At 40.6% G+C, this 20,874-nt stretch overlaps 1 protein-coding gene across 1 annotated transcript; it reads left to right on the forward strand.

Annotated features, from left to right (window-relative positions):
• The first annotated feature begins 1,295 nt into the window (after positions 1-1,295).
• LOC110489541 (rho GTPase-activating protein 29) lies at positions 1,296-20,610 on the forward strand. Its single transcript, XM_036945695.2, has 8 exons — positions 1,296-1,505; positions 10,739-10,900; positions 11,385-11,494; positions 14,076-14,206; positions 15,413-15,505; positions 17,134-17,308; positions 17,705-17,842; positions 18,221-20,610. The coding sequence occupies exons 6-8, from the start codon at positions 17,201-17,203 to the stop codon at positions 18,395-18,397; spliced, it is 423 nt and encodes a 140-aa protein (XP_036801590.2). The 5' UTR covers positions 1,296-1,505; positions 10,739-10,900; positions 11,385-11,494; positions 14,076-14,206; positions 15,413-15,505; positions 17,134-17,200; the 3' UTR covers positions 18,398-20,610.
• Positions 20,611-20,874: the final 264 nt, after the last annotated feature.

Here is a 20,874-nt window from a genome sequence, read left to right on the forward strand (position 1 = left end):
CAAATGAGGGTTGGGTGGATTTGAGCCCCTAATCTTAATTTAAAGTGATGATTGCATTTTTCTTCCCAACCAGAATACCGCAATAAATGTGAGTCCACATTTCAAAGATTTGTTTTGAGCTCCATCGGCGACTCGAACTGATACCGCAAGTGGCAATAGAAGTAAGTATGTTTTAGTGAGTACGTTTACATGAACACAAATAATTAAACAAAATATTATTAAAGTGATTTATGGCAGTAGGCAGCGTATGTAAATAGTAATTTAAACACCGTATCTTAATCGGTGTAAAGTCAAAAATCGAAGTAAGCATATGCTGATTAAAACACCTGGTTTTCTGAGCATAAATAACTGCTAATTCTTATTTGTAGATCAGTCGGTCACAATTTACCCATGATACATTACCGTTTTGATCCTCTCTACACAGTAGGCCGTCATTGTAAATAAGAATTTGTTCTTAACTGACTTGCCTAGTTAAATGAAGGTTAAATAAATAAAATTGTATTTTTAAACACAGACATTTTTTTATGAGTGCAGTGTTGTCAGCACACGTCTGCCACCTGGTGGATTAAAAGGCTACTATGAACCAGGAAAAACTCAACCAACATTTCAACCGTTTTATTCTGCTCACTAGGTGTCATTCTCAGCCAATGCTGGCTAGACCAAGACCACGCTGTTATACAGGACATACTGTGGCTTCTTCTCCAATTCTTCTTCTTTTAGCTGAATGGAATGGGCATTAGACCTAAAGCATTGAGATCAGATCTACCACATCAATAAAATTACATTTTTATTTTTTATGTAGCCAATTATTTATTGTAGCCCTGCACCATATAACTGAATAAAACAAATAATTTTGCATAATACATTTGAAATATATAGTTATATACCAGATAACAATGTTTTTTGATTTCTGAATCATTCACCATATAGGTCTGTATCAGGGTCTCCCATACTTGATCCAGACCCCCTTCAAATAATCAAAGCTTGATGATGAGTTGGATATATGAATGAGCTGTTTAGTGCTAGGGCAAAAACCAAAATGTACCCCCAGGACCATGTTTGGGAAATCCTGAGCTATTCGAGTGTAGGTTATATAGGCTACAATAATGTTTTTTGTTGTGGGGGAAATTCAACTATGCCTCTTTCACCCTCCATCCATATTGTTCAGTTTAATTAGACACTTAATGATACACCAGTTAGATGAGAACAATTGAGTCACGACACACCAAAACATAAGACACCTGATGTTAGGGGAGGGGATGGGACCCAAACCTCTTCTTCACAAGTCGCCCACTGAGTCACGTGAGAAGAGGAGGAGGATATTCGTGCCCGGAGAGTGAGCCAAGAGGCGGACGTCCGACAAAAATCACAATTTTGGGGAAGTTTTTTTAGCGGCTCAGACAGAGAGGCTTTAGGAAAGACGCATTGATTATGTTGTGCATTTCAAGAGTAATCTACGATAGCGGGGATTTTACGAGGTGTAACGTTTCAGGACCGTACAGCAGGTGAGTGGGCTAGGCTGCTCTAGCCTATTTGATGAAATAGTAACTGGCGGCGACCTAGAGAGGTGAAGAAGTGGATATTTGGTTAAATATTGGGGGGAAAAAATACAAAGGAAATGCATTTTATCTCAGCAATGGAATTACTTTTTGGCTGCATGATGCTGACATTTCTGTACAGTTAGGTCAGATCTTTTGGATGAGGAGATCCAGGAGAATTGGAGTAAAATGTCGTCCGCATATAACCACTAAAGTGTTTATAATACATAGACGTGTTCATATTACCGTAATAACTCATACAAATAGATATAATGTTCCCTTTAACTAATGTAGCCTATCAACACATTGTAATCCTCCTACTGTTGTCATTTGCAAGGTGCTAGGCTAGCTACAGCGTTAGAGAGTGATGTCAACAAAAATACATGTTTTAAAAAAAAACGTTTAACATGCTAATAATATTGAATAATAATAATTATAACTTTATTTGATTGTCAAAGCTAATGTGGCTCCCGAGTGGCACAGCGGTCTAAGGCTGTGCTAGAGTCGTCACTACAGCTCCTGGGTCGATTCCATGCTGTATCACAACCGGCCGTGATTGGCCCAGCGTCGTCCGGATTAGGGTTTTTGCCGGGGTAGGCCGTCATTGTAAATAAGAATTTGTTCTTAACTGACTTGCCTAGTTAAATAAAGGTTGAATAAATACATTTTAAAAAATTAATAAAAAAAATGTGTTATTATGAACAAAACACATTTCCTTAGTTATATGATCATCTTTATGTGTTTTATTTATTTATTTTTTTAATCTCAATACTGGACAGCTCGAAAATTACTTGGAGGGGCTAGTCCAATTTACTGGAGGGGCTAGTCCAATTTACTGGAGGGGCTAGTCCAATTTACTGGAGGGGCTAGTCCAATTTACTGGAGGGGCTAGTCCAATTTACTGGAGGGGCTAGTCCAATTTACTGGAGGGGCTAGTCCAATTTACTGGAGGGGCTAGTCCAATTTACTGGAGGGAGGGCTAGTCCAATTTACTGGAGGGAGGGCTAGTCCAATTTACTGGAGGGAGGGCTAGTCCAATTTACTGGAGGGAGGGCTAGTCCAATTTACTGGAGGGAGGGCTAGTCCAATTTACTGGAGGGAGGGCTAGTCCAATTTACTGGAGGGAGGGCTAGTCCAATTTACTGGAGGGAGGGCTAGTCCAATTTACTGGAGGGAGGGCTAGTCCAATTTACTGGAGGGAGGGCTAGTCCAATTTACTGGAGGGAGGGCTAGTCCAATTTACTGGAGGGAGGGCTAGTCCAATTTACTGGAGGGAGGGCTAGTCCAATTTACTGGAGGGAGGGCTAGTCCAATTTACTGGAGGGAGGGCTAGTCCAATTTACTGGAGGGGCTAGTCCAATTTACTGGAGGGGCTAGTCCAATTTACTGGAGGGGCTAGTCCAATTTACTGGAGGGAGGGCTAGTCCAATTTACTGGAGGGGCTAGTCCAATTTACTGGGGGGCTTGTCCAATTTACTGGAGGGGCTAGTCCAATTTACTGGGGGGCTTGTCCAATTTACTGGAGGGGCTAGTCCAATTTACTGGAGGGGCTAGTCCAATTTACTGGAGGGGCTAGTCCAATTTACTGGAGGGGCTAGTCCAATTTACTGGAGGGGCTAGTCCAATTTACTGGAGGGAGGGCTAGTCCAATTTACTGGAGGGGCTAGTCCAATTTACTGGAGGGGCTAGTCCAATTTACTGGAGGGGCTAGTCCAATTTACTGGAGGGGCTAGTCCAATTTACTGGAGGGGCTAGTCCAATTTACTGGAGGGAGGGCTAGTCCAATTTACTGGAGGGGCTAGTCCAATTTACTGGAGGGGCTAGTCCAATTTACTGGAGGGGCTAGTCCAATTTACTGGAGGGGCTAGTCCAATTTACTGGAGGGGCTAGTCCAATTTACTGGAGGGGCTAGTCCAATTTACTGGAGGGAGGGCTAGTCCAATTTACTGGAGGGGCTAGTCCAATTTACTGGAGGGGCTAGTCCAATTTACTGGAGGGGCTAGTCCAATTTACTGGAGGGGCTAGTCCAATTTACTGGAGGGGCTAGTCCAATTTACTGGAGGGGCTAGTCCAATTTACTGGAGGGGCTAGTCCAATTTACTGGAGGGGCTAGGCCAATTTACTGGGGGGAGGGCTAGGCCAATTTACTGGGGGGAGGGCTAGGCCAATTTACTGGGGGGAGGGCTAGGCCAATTTACTGGGGGGGCTGGTCCAACTCAAAGTGTCATACAAATATTCACCCCCTCTCCTCAACTTGAAAAATATTTTCACATGACCCTCTTGTACTGTCAAATAAATCGAACACCCTCCCCCTCATAGAGTTAACTGAAAATAATGTTTATGACCACAAATAATAACTAGCGACCCTGTGTTTATAAACGTAGATAACAACTTTGCCACTTCAGCATTCTTTTGTGGCACAGTCGATCCCACGGAGGGCTACGGGCCAGAATGTTGAGGGTTCGCTAACCACCACAGGCGAGCTCATTCTCAGATTTTCAACATTTTGATGCCATATTTATAATTACAGTGCATTCGGAAAGTATTCAGACCCCTGACCTTTTTCCAGATTTTGCAACATTACAGCCTTATTCTCTAAAATGTATTAAATTATATTTTTTCCTCATCAATCTACATAATACAGACTACACTCAATCATATGACCCACTGAAGAGATGAGTCTTCAGTAAAGACTTAAAGGTTGAGACCGAGTATGCGTCTCTCACATGGGTAGGCAGACCATTCCATAAAAATGGAGCTCTATAGGAGAAAGCCCTGCCTCCAGCTGTTTGCTTAGAAATTCTAGGGACAATTAGGAGGCCTGCATCTTGTGACCGTAGCGTACGTGTAGGTATGTCTGGCAGGACCAAATCGGAAAGATAGGTAGGAGCAAGCCCATGTAATGCTTTGTAGGTTAGCAGTAAAACCTTGAAATCAGCCCGTAATAATAATTTTTTGTTTTTTTGCACTAACTGAAGTTTATTTGGTGCTTTAACCTAGAAGTAACAAAAGCATGGATACATTTTTCTGCATCATTTTAGGGCAGAAAGTTTCTGATTTTTGCAATGTTACGTACATGGAAGAAAGCAGTAGCGTGATGTTAAGACGATGCTAAGGAGAGCTGCTAGCTAGGCCTGCATTTGTTTGTATTCCCTTCTTCTTCTTCCACCCAAATTAAACAGGGCCACTCTCAAAAACGTATAATGCCTCCATACCCCAGACAGACAGAGACAGACAGAGACAGACAGAGACAGACAGAGACAGACAGACAGACAGACAGACAGACAGACAGACAGACAGACACAGACACAGGGCCTAGACATCTCCATTGTTAGGCAGAGAGGAAGGAGAGGAGAGAGACCTCCTGGTCTCTAGACATCTCCATTGTTAGGCAGAGAGGAGAGAGGACGTCGACAGCCTGGGGGAATGGCGTCACTGGGATTACATACCAAAGGCCCTTAGGGAGCTCCAATAGAACTTTGTTCAAAAGTAGTCTACTATATAGGGAATAGGGTGCCGTTTCAGACACGGCCCGTTTAGCTGGACAGCGCTGCCTGCTCTGATCCTGGTTTATTTTCTCTCCTCCCCAGTGAGACTGGGACAGGAAGTTTATTGTGGAGATTGATTATAGACCTATTTACATTGGACTTTTTCCCCTTCTCTTTTTCTGTCATCACAAGGCAGGAAACTATGTGCCTTTTCAGATTACACTTCAGTCAAATCTCTTCTCTTTTGGTAAAATCTCTGCTTTTTCAGTCAAATCTCTTCTCTTTTGGTAAAATCTCTGCTTTTTTAGTCAAATCTCTTCTCTTTTAGTAAAATCTCTGCTTTTTCAGTCATTTCAGGCCTAACTACTCTGATTAAGTGTTTTAGGGATAAATTACCATTGGTTTCTCCTGGCTCATGTTATGTAGACTCTCAATTTGTATTGCAACATATTTGGGTAATGATGACTTTCATGTTCGTGTTTGATATATACTGAACAAAAATATAAATGCAACATGTAAACTCTTGGTCCCATGTTTCATGAGCTGAAATAAAATGTATTTTTTGTAAATAATTAGAAAAACCTTATTTCTCTCAAATGTTGTGCACGAATGTCTTTACTTCCCTGTTAGTGAGCATTTCTCGTTTGCCAAGATAATCCATCCACCTGACAGGTGTGGCATATCAAGAAGCTGATTAAGCAGCATGATCGTTACACAGGTGCACCTTGTGCTGGGGAAAATGAAATGCCCCTCTAAAATGTGCAGTTTTGTCACACAACGTAATGCCTCAGATGTCTCAAGTTTTGAGGGAGCGTGCAATTGGCATGCTGACTGCAGGAATGGCCGCCACGAGCTGTTGCCAGAGAATTTAATGTTAATTTATCTACCATAAGCTGCCTCCAACATCATTTTAGAGAATATGGCTGTACTAAAATGGAAATTGGTCCTGCCTCTCGCATCTCCTCATTGTTTTTTAGGAGCATACACCGACATGCCATCTCCTCATTGGTTATACCCATGTGGGTGACTGAAAGTTGAACTCAGGTCCACACTCCGGTCGGTTGTAGTAATGCTGTAAAGTTGGTTGCCAACCACCATATGAAGTCAAAATAAGAAAAAGAAGCCCGAAGGAAGGAGGAGAGATGACGAGAAACACATCTGGTTTTCCGTTTTATCTGTGGATTAATTGTCGGAGTGAAATAAATATATAAAGGATATTTCATGCTGAAACCCTCATATTGAACTTGTCTACTATCCAGTATCTGACCCGTATAGTGTTGACACACATGCACATACATAAACACACTAGTCAAAGCCAGTGGCATGTCTTTAGTAAAGATTGAAAAAGTAATGGGCCTAAACAGCTGCCCTGGGGAATTCCTGATTCTACCTTATGTTGGAGTTGCTTTCATTAAAGAACACCATCTGTGTTCTGTTAGACAGGTAACTCTTTATCCACAATATAACAGGGGTTGTAAAGCAATAACACATATGATCGATAATGTCAAAAGTCACACTGAAGTCTAGCAAAACAGCCTCCACAATCTTTTTATCATCAATTTCTCTCAGCCAATCATCAGTCATTTGTGTAAGTCCTATGCTTGTTGAATGTCCTTCCATATAACCGTGCTGAAAGTCTGTTGTCAATTTGTTTACTGTAAAATAGCATTGTATCTGGTCAAACACTATTGTTTCCAAAAGTTTACTAAAGGTTGGTAACATGCTGATTGGTCGGCTATTTTAGCCAGTAAAGGAGGCTTTACTATTCTTGGGTAGCGGAATTACTTTTGCTTCCCCCCAGGCCTGAGGGCACACGCTTTCCAGTGGGCTTAAATTGAATATATGGCAAATAGGAGTGGCAATATCGTCTGCTATTATCCTCAGTCATTTTCCATCCAATTTGTCAGACCCCGTTGGCTTGTCATTGTTGATAGACAACTATATTTTTTTTTTTACGCCTTCCACACTCACTTTACGGAATTCAAAATTACAATTCTTGTCTTTCCATAATTTGGTCAGATATATACCTAAATTTGCTAATCTTACCAATGAAACAATCATTAAAGTAGTTGGAAAAATCAGTGTCCATTCATTAGAAAACCCAATCTGATTCAATGAAGGATGGAGCTAAATTGAATTATGGAGCTGAGTTTGCCATTTTTCAAAAAATTTAATTGAAGATGCTCCTAAGCTTTTTACTATCGTTCTTTCTCATTTATCTTTGTTTCATACTATGGTTTCTTCTTTTTATTTAGATTCGTCACATGGTTTCTCAATTTGCAGTATGTTTGCCAATCGGTTGTGCAGCCAGACTTATTTGACATTCCTTTTGCCTCATCCCTCTCAGCCATAACATTTTTCAATTCCTCATCAATCCACAGGGATTTAACAGTTTTTATAGTCATTTACATAATGGGTGCATCCTTATCAGTAACTGGGATAAGCCATGTCATATATGTATCAAGTGCAATGTCTGTTTGCTCCTCATTACAAACCACAGACCAACACATATTGTTTACATCAACAACATAGGAATCCCTACAAACTTCTTGTATGACCTCTTATACACTATATTAGGCCCAGTGTTTGGAACTTTGGTTCTCCAAGATATGGCTGCTATATTGTGATCACTACATCCAATGGATTTGGATACTGCTGTAAAGATAATTTCTGCAGCATTGGTAAAGATGTTATCAATATATGTTGATGATTTAATTCCTGTGCTGTTTTGTAACAACCCTTGTAGGTTGAGTGATAACCTGATCCAGGTTACAGGAACTGGTTACAGTTTGAAGCTTTTTCTTGAGTGGGGCAGCTTGATGGAAGCCAGTCAATATTTAAATCACCCAGAAAATATACCTCTATTTTGATATCACATACATTATGAAGAATTTCACACGTTATCCAGATACTGACTGTTAGCACTTGGTGGTCTATAGCAGCTTCCCACAATAATCTGATTTAGGTGAAGCAGATTAACCTGTAGCCATATTACTTCAACTGTATTTAACATGAGATCCTCTAAGCTTTACATGAATGTGGTTCTGAATATAAACAGCAACACTTCCACCACTGGCATTTGTCTTTTCTGTAGATGTTACAACCTTGTATTGCTACCACTATATCATCAAAGGTATTGTCTAGGTGAGTTTCAGAGAAAATACGAGTCATCTGTTACTAGCAAGTTATTCACGTCATGTTTCTTAAGCTACATATGTTAACGTAGGCTTTTTTTTTGTTGCCTGCTTGCTTGTTTTCGTTGCTTTTCTGGGAAGCTTAGCTGAAGCGGATATTCTCATGTTATTTCTGTTAGTACCGTCCGGGAGAGCTGCACACAGTGTCATTGGTTTTGAGACTCTGATTGGTTAACGATGATCCAATCGCTGATGCCTTAGTTTTGTACAACACCCCTCATTTTGACTTCATCACAAACAACTTCAATGATGCCAGAAGTATGTAGCTAAAATAGAACAGCGGAAGTATTCAGTTTGAGTCGTCAGGCAAATATTAAACACCAATAGTATTCACTAAGTTGATGGTTTATATTTAGGAAAATGTTTTACAGCTTTGTCATTCTACTTTGTATTTTTTTTAAATCATCTTATTCATATATTTTACCCATGATAAAGCCACATAGAGGGCCAGAGATTATTTCAGACACCTGAGATAATCTGAAGTACTCAAAAGGTCCACTAGATGTATTGTGAGAATTTACATAAAATCTTTGAATGATACCAACATTCTGGTAGTTTACTGGTAAACATAGAAAGTTTCCAGTAATATCCCTATCTGTGATAGAGAGAGAGAGAGAAAGATCCAGTCAAAAGTTTGGACACAAACTTATTTTTTATACATTGTAGAATAATAGTGAAGACATCAAAACTATGGAATCATGTAGTAACCAAAAATGTGTTTACATTGTTTTTCTAAGTAACCATCCTTTGCCTTGATGACAGCTTTGCACACTCTTGGCATTCTCTCAACTAGCTTCATGAGGAAGGGTTTTACAACTCTCTTGAAGGAGTTTCCACATATGCTGAGCATGTGTTTGCTGCTTTTCCTTCACTCTGCAGTTCAACTCATCCCAAACCATCTCAGTTGGTTTGAGGTTGGGTGATTGTGGAGGCCAGGTCATCTGATGCAGCACTCCATCACTCTCCTTTTTGGTCAAATAGCCCTTACACAGCCTGGAGGTGTGTTGGGTCATTGTCCTGTTGAAAATCAAATGATAGTCCCACTAAGCATAAACCAGATGGGATGGTGTATCGCTGCAGAATTATGTGGTAGCCATACTGGTTAAGTGTGCCTTGAATTCTAAGTAAATCACTGACAGTGTCACCAGTAAAGCACCCCCACACCATCCACCTCCTCCATGCTTCACAGTGGGAACCACATATACGGAGATCATCTGTTCACCTACTCTGCATCTCATAAAGACACGGCGGTTGGAAACAAAAATCTCCAATTTGGACTCATCAACCAAAGGACAGATTTTCACTGGTCTAATGTCCATTGCTCGTGTTTCTTGTCCCAAGCAAGTCTCTTCATCTCATTGGTGTACATTAGTAGTAGTTTCTTTGCACCAAGTCAACCATGAAGGCCTGATTCACACAGTCTCCTCTGAACAGTTGATGTTGAGATGTGTCTGCTACTTGAACTCTGAAACATTTATTTGGGTTGCAATTTCTGAGGCGGGTAACTCTAATGAACTTATCCTCTGCAGCAGAAGCAACTCTGGGTCTTCCTTTCCTGTGGCGGTCCTCATGAGTGCCAGTTTATTCATAGTGTTTGATGGTTTTTGCGACTGCACTTGAAGAAACTTAAAGTACTTGACATTTTCCGGATTGACTAACCTTCATGCCTCGTTTATCTTTGCTTATTTGAGCTGTTCTTGCCATAATATGGATTTGGTATTTTACCAAATAGGGCTATCTTCTGTATACCACCCCTACCTTGTCACAACACAACTGATTTTAAGAATGAAAGAAATTCCACAAGGCACACCTGTTAATTTAAATATATTCCAGTTGACTACCTCATGAAGCTGGTTGAGAGAATGCCAAGAGTGCAAAGCTGTCGTCAAGGCAAAGGGTGGCTACTTTGAAGAATCTCAAACAAAAATTATATTTTGATATGTTTAACCCTTTTTGGGTTACTACATGATTCCATATGTGTTATTTCATAGTGTTGATGTCTTCACTATTATTCTACAATGTATAAAATAGTACAAATAAAGAAAAACCCTTGAGTAGGTGTGTCCAAACCTTTGACTGGTTCTGTATGTCTCTAAGGATAGTTTCTGTGTGTTTCCTTTTGCAGTGTGAGAGAAAATTGAAGTTGAACCATGAACAATGATTTAGTACTGATTCAGCACATGTTTGTTAGTGGGTTTTGACTTGAACTTTTTTGATTAGTTGTATGTACAGGGTACACATGGCATTCACCGCCCAACGAAATGCTCAATTGCAGTCAACTAGAAGGTATACTGCGTATGTCAGAATTGACATTTCGTAGCAGGTTATGATAATTTATACAGCAGGTTATGATAATTAATGGAACCGGTTAGGATAATTAGGTTAAGGTTAGGAAAAGGGTTAGCGTTAGGGTTAGCTAAAACCTCAATTTGACATCTGTATCCTGTCTAGACATGACTGTGTTAGTGTGTTTGTTTGCCTTGTGTTTCTCTTGTGTTAACGCTGTGTGTGTTTTCAGCATGAAACGGATAGCGCCCTGAGGAAGGCCCGTGTTCTGCAGGCCCAGAGACAGGAGGAGTATGAGAAGGCCCGGGTGTCCACCACCCGAGTGGAGGAGGAGCAGCTGGGATCAGCCAAGCTGGAGAAGAGACGCAGGCTGGAGGAGGAGGCTCTGCAGAAGGTAAGACATCGTACCTGAGGCCCATAGCTCGTCTAAGGCCAATAGCTCATCTATTATTACATACCATTATAGTCATTTAGAAGACTCATCCAGAGCGACTTACAGTAGTTAGTGCAATACTTTTTTTTTCGTACTGGCCCATAGCTCGTCCCTGAGGCCCATAGCTCGTCCCTGAGGCCCATAGCTTGACCGTGAGGCCCATAGCTCGACCGTGAGGCCCATACATCCTCCATGAAACCTATAGCGTAGCCCATGAGGCCTTAGTTACTCCCTGAGTCTCAAATCTTACCTATGAGGCCCAAAACTCATCACTGAGGCCTAGTCTTCACTCAGATACACAATCAAATAACAGTTAATAACTTCTTAGCAAATAAATTAGAATCCACATTCACATACTGAAGATATTACCATTTTGATCAGTGGATTGTAGTGGTGACATGTTGTTACCCCCCCCCCCCCCCCCCCTCCCTGCCTTGTTCCGTAGGCGGATGAGGCCAGAGGCCAACACTACATCGACTTCGTCAGGAGTCTTCCTGCCCATTTGGACAGACCCAGTCCTACTCCTTCGATGCCACTGTCTCGTACTGTAACAGGGTGAGAGGAACACCGGATGGATGATGTGATCTTGATTTATACTACTAATGCGGCTTCACTTGATCTAAACCTGAATAGCTGAAAGACCTAAAAAACATGTGATGCATCATCGTACCGAAGAGTCGTTATCAAAACAAATGAGTAGAGTTATTCTCTGTGGGAGAGTAGGGAGATTTTAACAGAGAGCTACTGCTTTAGACAGAAAAAAAATAGTTCTATATCCAGTGATTTGCAGAGAGAGAGAGAGAGAGAGAGAGAGAGAGAGAGAGAGAGAGAGAGAGAGAGAGAGAGAGAGAGAGAGAGAGAGAGAGAGAGAGAGAGAGAGAGAGAGAGAGAGAGAGAGAGAGAGAGAGAGAGAGAGAGAGAGAGAGAGAGAGAGAGAGAGAGAGAGAGAGAGAGAGAGAGAGAGAGAGAGAGAGAGAGAGAGAGAGAGAGAGAGAGAGAGAGAGAGAGAGAGAGAGAGAGAGAGAGAGAGAGAGAGAGAGAGAGAGAGAGAGACAGACAGACAGACAGACAGACAGACAGACAGACAGACAGACAGACAGACAGACAGACAGACAGACAGACAGACAGACAGACAGACAGACAGACAGACAGACAGACAGACAGACAGACAGACAGACAGACAGACAGACAGACAGACAGACAGACAGACAGACAGACAGACAGACAGACAGACAGACAGACAGACAGACAGACAGACAGACAGACAGACAGACAGACAGACAGACAGACAGACAGATAGATAGATAGATAGATAGATAGATAGATAGATAGATAGATAGATAGATAGATAGATAGATTTTTTTTCCCTTCTCTTTTTAATTTTCCAAACCCTAAAACCTGGCCTAGTCTGTTTGATCTGTGTCTGTTAAGGGAATTTTTATCAATAATGACTAATTATGTATACATTTCAATCAGGACTGACTAATCAGAATACTATTATGTTACTGTATATGTACTAATCAGAATACTATTATGTTACTGTATATGTACTAATCAGAATACTATTATGTTACTGTATATGTACTAATCAGAATACTATTATGTTACTGTGTCTGTACTAATCAGAATACTATTATGTTACTGTGTCTGTACTAATCAGAATACTATTATGTTACTGTATATGTACTAATCAGAATACTATTATGTTACTGTATATGTACTAATCAGAATACTATTATGTTACTGTATATGTACTAATCAGAATACTATTATGTTACTGTATATGTACTAATCAGAATACTATTATGTTACTGTGTCTGTACTAATCAGAATACTATTATGTTACTGTATATGTACTAATCAGAATACTATTATGTTACTGTGTATGTACTAATCAGAATACTATTATGTTACTGTGTATGTACTAATCAGAATACTATTATGTTACTGTGTATGTACTAATCAGAATACTATTATGTTACTGTATATGTATACTAATCAGAATACTATTATGTTACTGTATATGTACTAATCAGAATACTATTATGTTACTGTATATGTATGAATTTTCTTTCTTAATCCTAGTACTGAATATAATGTGTGTAAATATAATCAAAAATTAGAACAATGACTGTCTGTTCCTTGGTAGAAATGAATGAACTATATCGCCAGACTGGCTAGAATGCTTATCTACACTAGCTGACCTTGGTTCTAGGCGAGGAGGGAAGGCTTGAGAACTATAGAGCCTTTCTACCAGTGTCAAGAAGAGACGGAACATTTAGAAAACGCTGACGTCATTTTCAGTTTATAACCTGTGGTAAAATGTGTAAGGAGCAGTACTCTCGTGAATAAAGGCTGCTGTTTGACTTTAAGACTGGGCTCTGTCCATTTTTATACTAATAAGGGTCATACATATCCTTATGAATTGACAGAGTGTTTGATTTTAATTGGGTATTAAAACAGAGGAATTTAATTCCTGCAACAGTGTCCCAGAGGTTTTGCGATGTTGTGCCTCTGGGTTTAGAAACTCTCTGACTCTCATGACAAGTCGTTTTTTTTTTGTAGGCATAATTTCACCATGTTATCATCTGTGGAAGAGTTCAATTACTATCTCAGTTTGGTAATCTCTGTCTATTTCATATCCAGGTCGCCTAAAAGACATTGAAAAGAAAATCACATTTTGAATGTTAAATTCATGCTTTCATAATCAACCCATTCATGATAAATCATTGTTGTTTGTATTCATTTGTAAAGAGGTCTTTTGGAATGGTATTGCTCTTTTGTGATTCTCAAGTGTTTCAATGTGAACCACTTGATACTAAATGAATGTGCTCCTCTTTCCCACGTGACCTACTCATTATGCTATCTAGGAAACAATTAGCTATCTAGTCCAGTCTATGGTTACTTTAGTTGGTTACTGAATTTCAATGACAGAATTTGAATAAAATGAATTACTAGTCTATTATTGTTTTTTCAAATGTTTTTTATTTAAATATAAAATAAACATGCATTTAAAAAAACTCAAACAAATCCAAGTTCAGTATTCTACCATTGGATTAGATCAATACTTATACATGTGTAATTCTGACTTCTGACAGTAACAAATTACATGACTATTCCCTTTTGTTTGTCCCAGCTCTGAGGTTCCAGGGCCCGTTCCGAGCCTGGGGAACGGGTAGTCAGGGCGGGGTGGATGTGCAGTGACTCAGAGAGCACCGGAGGCAGCAGTGAGTCCCAATCCATGGATTGCCCCACCGCCAGCCTAAGGTAAGGCCTTGTCTTCCCACCCTTCTTAGCCCAGAGCCCTATCTCCACACAACCTACACTACACTAGCCTGTTAGTCAAGGCTAGTCAAGTTCTTCCACACAGATCTCGACAAATCATTTCCGCATGGACCTCATTTTGTGCACGGGGGGCATTGTCATGATGAAACAGGAAAGGGCCTTCTCCAAACTGTTGCCACAAAGTTGGAAGCACAGAATCATCTAGAATGTCTTAGCGTTAAGATTTCCCTTCACTGGAATTAAGGGGCCTAGCCCGAACCATGAAAAACAGCCCTAGACCATTATTCCTCCTCCACCAAACATACCTGGGGCAGGTAGCACCCTCCTAGACATGACACAGACAGACAGACAGACAGACAGACAGACAGACAGACAGACAGACAGACAGACAGACAGACAGACAGACAGACAGAGCATGCCTGACATTTTCTGGAGTTTTGTGTTATTCTGGTCGGTGTTCATCCATGTGTTGCATTCTGTGGATTATGTAACATGCTGATTTCTGTTGTTTGGTTTTCATTATGTGTTATGATAGGTTTCATTTAAATTACTTCGAGTGTTACCATTTCTCTCATGCTGTTATCATACACAACAACAATTCCTGAGTGAGGTGTTTTAATTAACTAGTTTACAATGAACTTAATTGGATTGATCAATCTGACTCGTTAGAACCTTTTGAACTCATACAAATCTAGAATGATTGGAATGAGTGTTTGCAATCTAGCCAGTCGGTTCATTCCTTTATTCCCAAAGTGCCCCAATGTCTCGAGAAATGTGCCCTGTCACTGAGATGGGCCTCTTGTCCAGGCCATTATCAGAACGATAAGGGAATCAAGCAGAGGGATTCATCAGTGAATGGAGGTATGAATTGCCCAGAACATCTTGTGAGTGGTCCCTTGCTGGACTCCTGACCACTTGCCATTGGTGGGCGCAGGGGTGCCACGCCCCTCAATCTCAACCATGTCTTATAATAAGTGGACTCTTTGTCAGTCAGTCAGTTCATAATCAAGGCCTGAAGCTATGGCTAGAAAGGAGCAAACACTCTGAGATAACCTCCCAAACCAAGGATCTAGTACTATTACTAGACCAGGCCTCAGTTAGACAGGCGACAGTAGTAGTGAGTAGCTAGATCGTACTATTGACAAGATACCATGAGGATATTTTGTGTGTTCACTGCCTCCTGCTCAGGGGACTTCAACATGAGATTACGCAGAACCATTTCCACGGGGACCATGTCGTCAGCGGATGACCTGGATGAGAGAGAGCCACCCTCAGACAACGGTGAGTCAGATAGTTCATTCATTTGATAGTGGCGCTAAACGTTTGCTTTGGAAAAGTATGTTGTCACACTTTTCATGTCAATAAAGTTTTGGGAATTTGAATTTGAGTTCAGAGAAGGTAGAAGGTGAGTGAGTGTGTGAGTGAGGTAAAACGGTTGGTCATACTTGAATTGTCCTAAGAGTATAGTGTAACAGTTCAGAATGTGTTAAAACAGTCTGTTGGAGAGGTGATCTCTTCAGCGGCAATGCAAAAGTAGCCTAGCGGCTAGAGCATTAGACCAGCAACCTAAATATTTCTATCTGGAATCTCAGAGGCGACAAGGTGACAGAGAACTGTCTATGTGCCCTTGAGCTGAGGCACTTAACCCTAATTGCTCCAGGGTTGCCATTGATAATGGCTGACCCTGGCTGTGACCCCCAGTCCCAGGGGGGTGTTGGTATATGTAAAATAAATAAAACATGTAATTGGAAAAAAGACAAATATAAACACCCCCAAAAAATGAATCTTAGAGGTACACTGACTGAGCAAAACAAGGTTTGGAATGACAGCAGAACATACACATGACCAAAAGTATGTGGACACCTGCTCGTCAAACATCTCCTTCCAAAATCATGGGCATTAATATGGAGTTGGTCCTCCCCTTTACTGCTATAATAGCCTCCACTCTTCTGGGAAGGCTTTCCACTAGATGTTGGAAAAATTTTGCAGGGACTTGTTTCCATTCAACCACAAGAACATTAGTGAGGTCGGGCAAAGTACCTGGAAGTACCTGGCCTATCAGCAGTTTGGAATTGGAAAGACTCACAGGAAAATAGGCGTAATGATCAGTTGCACATTAGGGGGTACTTCAGGTAGAGCAAAATGTGTTTGGGGGTACGGTAGGTAAATGTGTTTGTGGTACGGAAGGTAAATGTGTTTGTGGATACGGTAGGTAAATGTGATTGGGGGTACGGTAGGTAAATGTCATTGGGGGTACTGTAGGTAAATGTGATTGGGGGTACAGTAGGTAAGTGTGATTGGGGTACAGTTAATAATTAAAACAGGTTAAGAAGCCCTGTTCTAATCCCAATAGGAAAGAGTCTATAGACCACAGACCTCCATCATCCACCACTGGGTATCTTGGCCTCTTTCTGGGAGCCTGTACTATCCTCTCACTAGAACCTTCTCTCAGCTCTGCTCATTTTACATGGAGTTACATTACATCTTTATGAGACATTGAGATAATATTTGGATACATTGGAACAGGACAGTGAAAGATGGTTACTTGAAGGGAATTATTATTATTATTATTATTATTATTCAGATTATTATTATTATTATTATTATTATTATTATTATTCAGATTATTATTATTATTATTATTATTATTATTATTATTCAGATTATTATTCAGATTATTATTATTCAGATGATTATTATTCATACGATTTATGTATCGCCGTGGCTCTGTGAGAGTGTGGCGCTAGCAACGCCAAGGTCGTGGGTTAAATTCCCGCTGTCGATAACATACTCACTGTACTGTTAGTCGTTTTGGATAAAAGCATATGCCAGATGAATTATATATACAGTAGCTAGCTGACATGTTGCTAGCTGACATTAACTTTCGGACCCCTCTGCTGTTTTCCCAGTGCTTCCTGGCCTGCCATAAGAAGTGTCTGGAGACCCTGGCTATCCAGTGTGGTCATAAGAAACTGCATGGTAGACTACACCTCTTTGGTGTTGACCCAGGCAGTCAGGAACAACCCAGATGGAATCCCTTTCATCATCAGGAAGTGTACCTCTGAGATCACGCTGGACATGAAGGTTTTTATTTTACCTTTATTTTACCTTTATTTAACCAGGCAAGTCAGTTAAGAACAAATTCTTATTTTCAATGACATCCTAGGAACAGTGGGTTAACTGTCTTGTTCAGGGGCAGAACGACAGATTTGTACCTTGTCAGCTCGATGGTTTGTACTTGCAACCTTCCGGTTACTAGTTCAACGCTCTAACCACTAGGCTACCCTGCCGCCCCAAGGTAACATAATGCTAGCATTTTCAAGGAACATTATATAGCCTAGCTTGTTTTGGTAAATATTCTCCATTGTTTCAGATGTCAACCCACCTCTGAAGATGTTCTGTTTTTGCGGGGAAAAGATGCTTGTTAGGATAATAAAATGGCCAAAATCTGAGCTGATGTGTTGTGTCTTGGTTGTCCAGGGGATCTACCGCGTGAATGGTGCCAAGTCCCGTGTGGAGAAGCTCTGTCAGGTATTTGAGAACGGCAAGGACCTCGTGGAGCTATCTGACCTTTACCCCCATGACATCAGCAACGTGCTCAAACTCTACCTGAGACAGGTGGGTCAGACAGACCAGACCAGACAGACTTCTTCAGGACAAGATAGTTACTATCCAGAACCTTAAAGTGTTCTTCGGCTGTCCCCATAGGAGAACCCTTTGAATAACAAACCTTTATTTTTCCTCCAGATAGAACCAAAAAGTGTATCCTATGGGAACAGCCGAAGAACCCTTTTCAAACCCTTTTTTCTAAGAGTGTAATTACAGAGTACCCCAGTCAGACAGACCGCACACTAGCCCAATAATGTTGACTTATCTTCCTTGTCTTCATTCATTGCTAGTTTATAGCTTCTCTCTTCGTCTCCATTCCTGTCTGTTGTATATTTGTCTTCATTCTAGTTTAAAATTAACTTTCTTGTTTATTTTCTCTCCCTGTAGCTTCCGGAGCCTCTCATCCTGTTCCGTTTCTACAATGACTTCATCGGCCTGGCCAAGGAGAGCCAGGACATCATCGTGGACGAGGTGGAAGCGTCCAGGGTCAGCCCCGCCTCCATGACCCCGCCGCAGGTCAGTATGGAGCTCAATCGGGTCCTGTTCAAGATCAAGACCTCCTGAGACAGCTGCCCCGGGCCCACTACAAGACCCTGCAGTTCCTCATCCAACACCTGCTCAGGTACTGAATCTATTCAGAGAATTTAGATGAGTTGACAAGTGCTGTGCAATTCTGATTTTCATGTAAATACTGTATTGAGGCAGAATACAACCCTATAAATACAGATACCCAGCTTAAAGGCCCAGTGTAGTCAAAAACGTGATTTGTTTGTGTTTTATTTTTATATATACAGTTGAAGTTGGAAGTTTACATACACTTAGGTTGGTTAGTCATTAAAACTTGTTTTTCAACCACTCCACACATTTCTTAATAACAAACTATAGTTTTGGCAAGTCAGTTAGGACACCTATTTTGTGTATGACACAAATCATTTTTGCAACAATTGTGTACAGACAGATTATTTTACTTATTATTCACTGTATCACAATTCCAGTGGGTCAGAAGTTTACATACACTAAGTTGACTGTGCCTTTAAACAGCTTGGAAAATTCCAGAAAAAGATGTCGTGGCTTTAGAAGCTTCTGATAGCCAAATTGACATAATTTGAGTCAATTGGAGGTGTACCTGTGGATGTATTTCAAGGCCTACCTTCAAACTCTGTCACTTTGCTTGACATCATGGGAAAATCCAAAAAAATCCGCCAAGACCTCTGGAAAGAATGTGTAGACCTCCACAAGTCTGGTTCATCCTTGGGAGCAATTTCCAAACACCTGAAGGTACCACGTTCATCTGTACAAACAATAGTACGCAAGTATAAACACCATGGGACCACGCAGCTGTCATACCGCTCAGGAAGGAGACGTGTTCTGTCTCCTAGAGATGAACGTACTTTGGTGTGAAAAGTACAAATCAATCCCAGAACAACAGCAAATGACCTTGTGAAGATGCTGGAGGAAACAGGTACAAAATTATCTATATCCACAGTAAAAACAAGTCCTATATCGACATAACCTGAAAGGCCGCTCAGCAAGGAAGAAGTCACTGCTCCAAAACCACAACAAAAAAAGACAGACTACAGTTTGCAACTGCACATGGGGACAAAGATCGTATTTTTTGGAGAAATGTCCTCTGGTCTGATGAAACAAAAATAGAACTGGAATTGTGATTAAGTGAAATAATCTGTCTGTAAACAATTGTTGGAAAAAATAACTTGTGTCATACACAAAGTAGATTTCCTAACCGACTTGCCAAAACTATAGTTTGTTAACAACTCTCAGACCATGAGAAACAAGATTCTCTGGTCTGATGAAACCAAGATTGAACTATTTGGCCTGAATGCCAAGAGTCACATCTGGAGGAAACCTGGCATGTATTTAATTGATTTTAGAATAAGGCTGTAACGTAACAAAATGTGGAAAAAGTCAAGGGGTCTCAATACTTTCCGAATGCACTGTAGTTTAGAAATGATCACATCTAAATCTGAAATGGTGAAAGAAAGGACGTTTTCACATGTTCACAGAACATGTAATTGATACTATTAAACACAACCATGATTCAACTAGGCAGATCGGATTCAACTAGGCAGATCGGATTCAACTAGGCAGATCGGATTCAACTAGGCAGATCGGATTCAACTAGGCAGATCGGATTCAACTAGGCAGATCGGATTCAAGTGAGGACGTTCTTGCCTACTTCACCCATAATTCATTTCATTAAACACAAAAAAAGTAGTGTATAGTTCCAGTATTTAGCTTCAACACACACCAATTTTTGGGGGGGGAATTAACCACCGAAAACACTACCAAGATTGGAATTTACACTGAAAAAAAACGCAACATGTAAAGTGTTGGTCCCTTGTTTCATGAGCAAAAGAAAATAAACCAAAACATTTTTCCATTGGCACAAAAAGCTCATTGATCTAAAATGGGTTTGCATCCATGTTAGTGAGCTTGTATCCTTTTCCAATATAATCCTTCCCCCGTGACAGGTGTATTTCTGTCTTTAATAAATCCCTTTTGTGGTGAAAAACTCATTCTGATTGGCTGGGCCTGGCTCCCCAGTGGGTGGTTCTGTGAAATCAATAGGTAAGGTCCTAATGAATTTATTTCAATGGACTGATTTTTCTTATATGAACTGTAACTCTGTCAAATCTTTTAAATTGTTGCATGTTGCGTTTAAATTTTTTTCCCAGGATAGTTCCACTACCACCATGCTAACGCAACATTCAGTTTGATTACTTGTTGAATTACATGTAGTTCACTACTCCCCAACACTGTAAGCTTGTTATTTTCACCACAGTATAACTGTTTATTTTGTGAGAAAGCAATTCACGTGTTTACCTTCCTAACAGAACACATACTGTAAGCATGGTTCTATCTGGGACCTAATGCTAACATTCCCAAGCTAATGGTTCTACCTGGGACACAACGCTAACATTCCCATGCTAATGGTTCTACCTGGGACACAACGCTAATGGTTCTATCTGGGACACAACGCTAACATTCCCATGCTAATGGTTATATCTGGGACCCAATGCTAA

Source organism: Oncorhynchus mykiss, chromosome 15, assembly GCF_057628025.1.
Source record: "Oncorhynchus mykiss isolate SJ-2025 chromosome 15, ASM5762802v1, whole genome shotgun sequence".
Taxonomy (NCBI): domain Eukaryota; kingdom Metazoa; phylum Chordata; class Actinopteri; order Salmoniformes; family Salmonidae; genus Oncorhynchus; species Oncorhynchus mykiss.

Bases quoted from the DNA above. Each gene is read 5' to 3' on its own strand.
- LOC110489541 (XM_036945695.2), top strand. From the start codon at position 17,201: ATGGTAGACTACACCTCTTTGGTGTTGACCCAGGCAGTCAGGAACAAC. The intron at 17,309-17,704 runs GTTTTTATTTTA...TTGGTTGTCCAG, and splicing joins AGATCACGCTGGACATGAAG to GGGATCTACCGCGTGAATGG. The intron at 17,843-18,220 runs GTGGGTCAGACA...CTCTCCCTGTAG, and splicing joins TCAAACTCTACCTGAGACAG to CTTCCGGAGCCTCTCATCCT.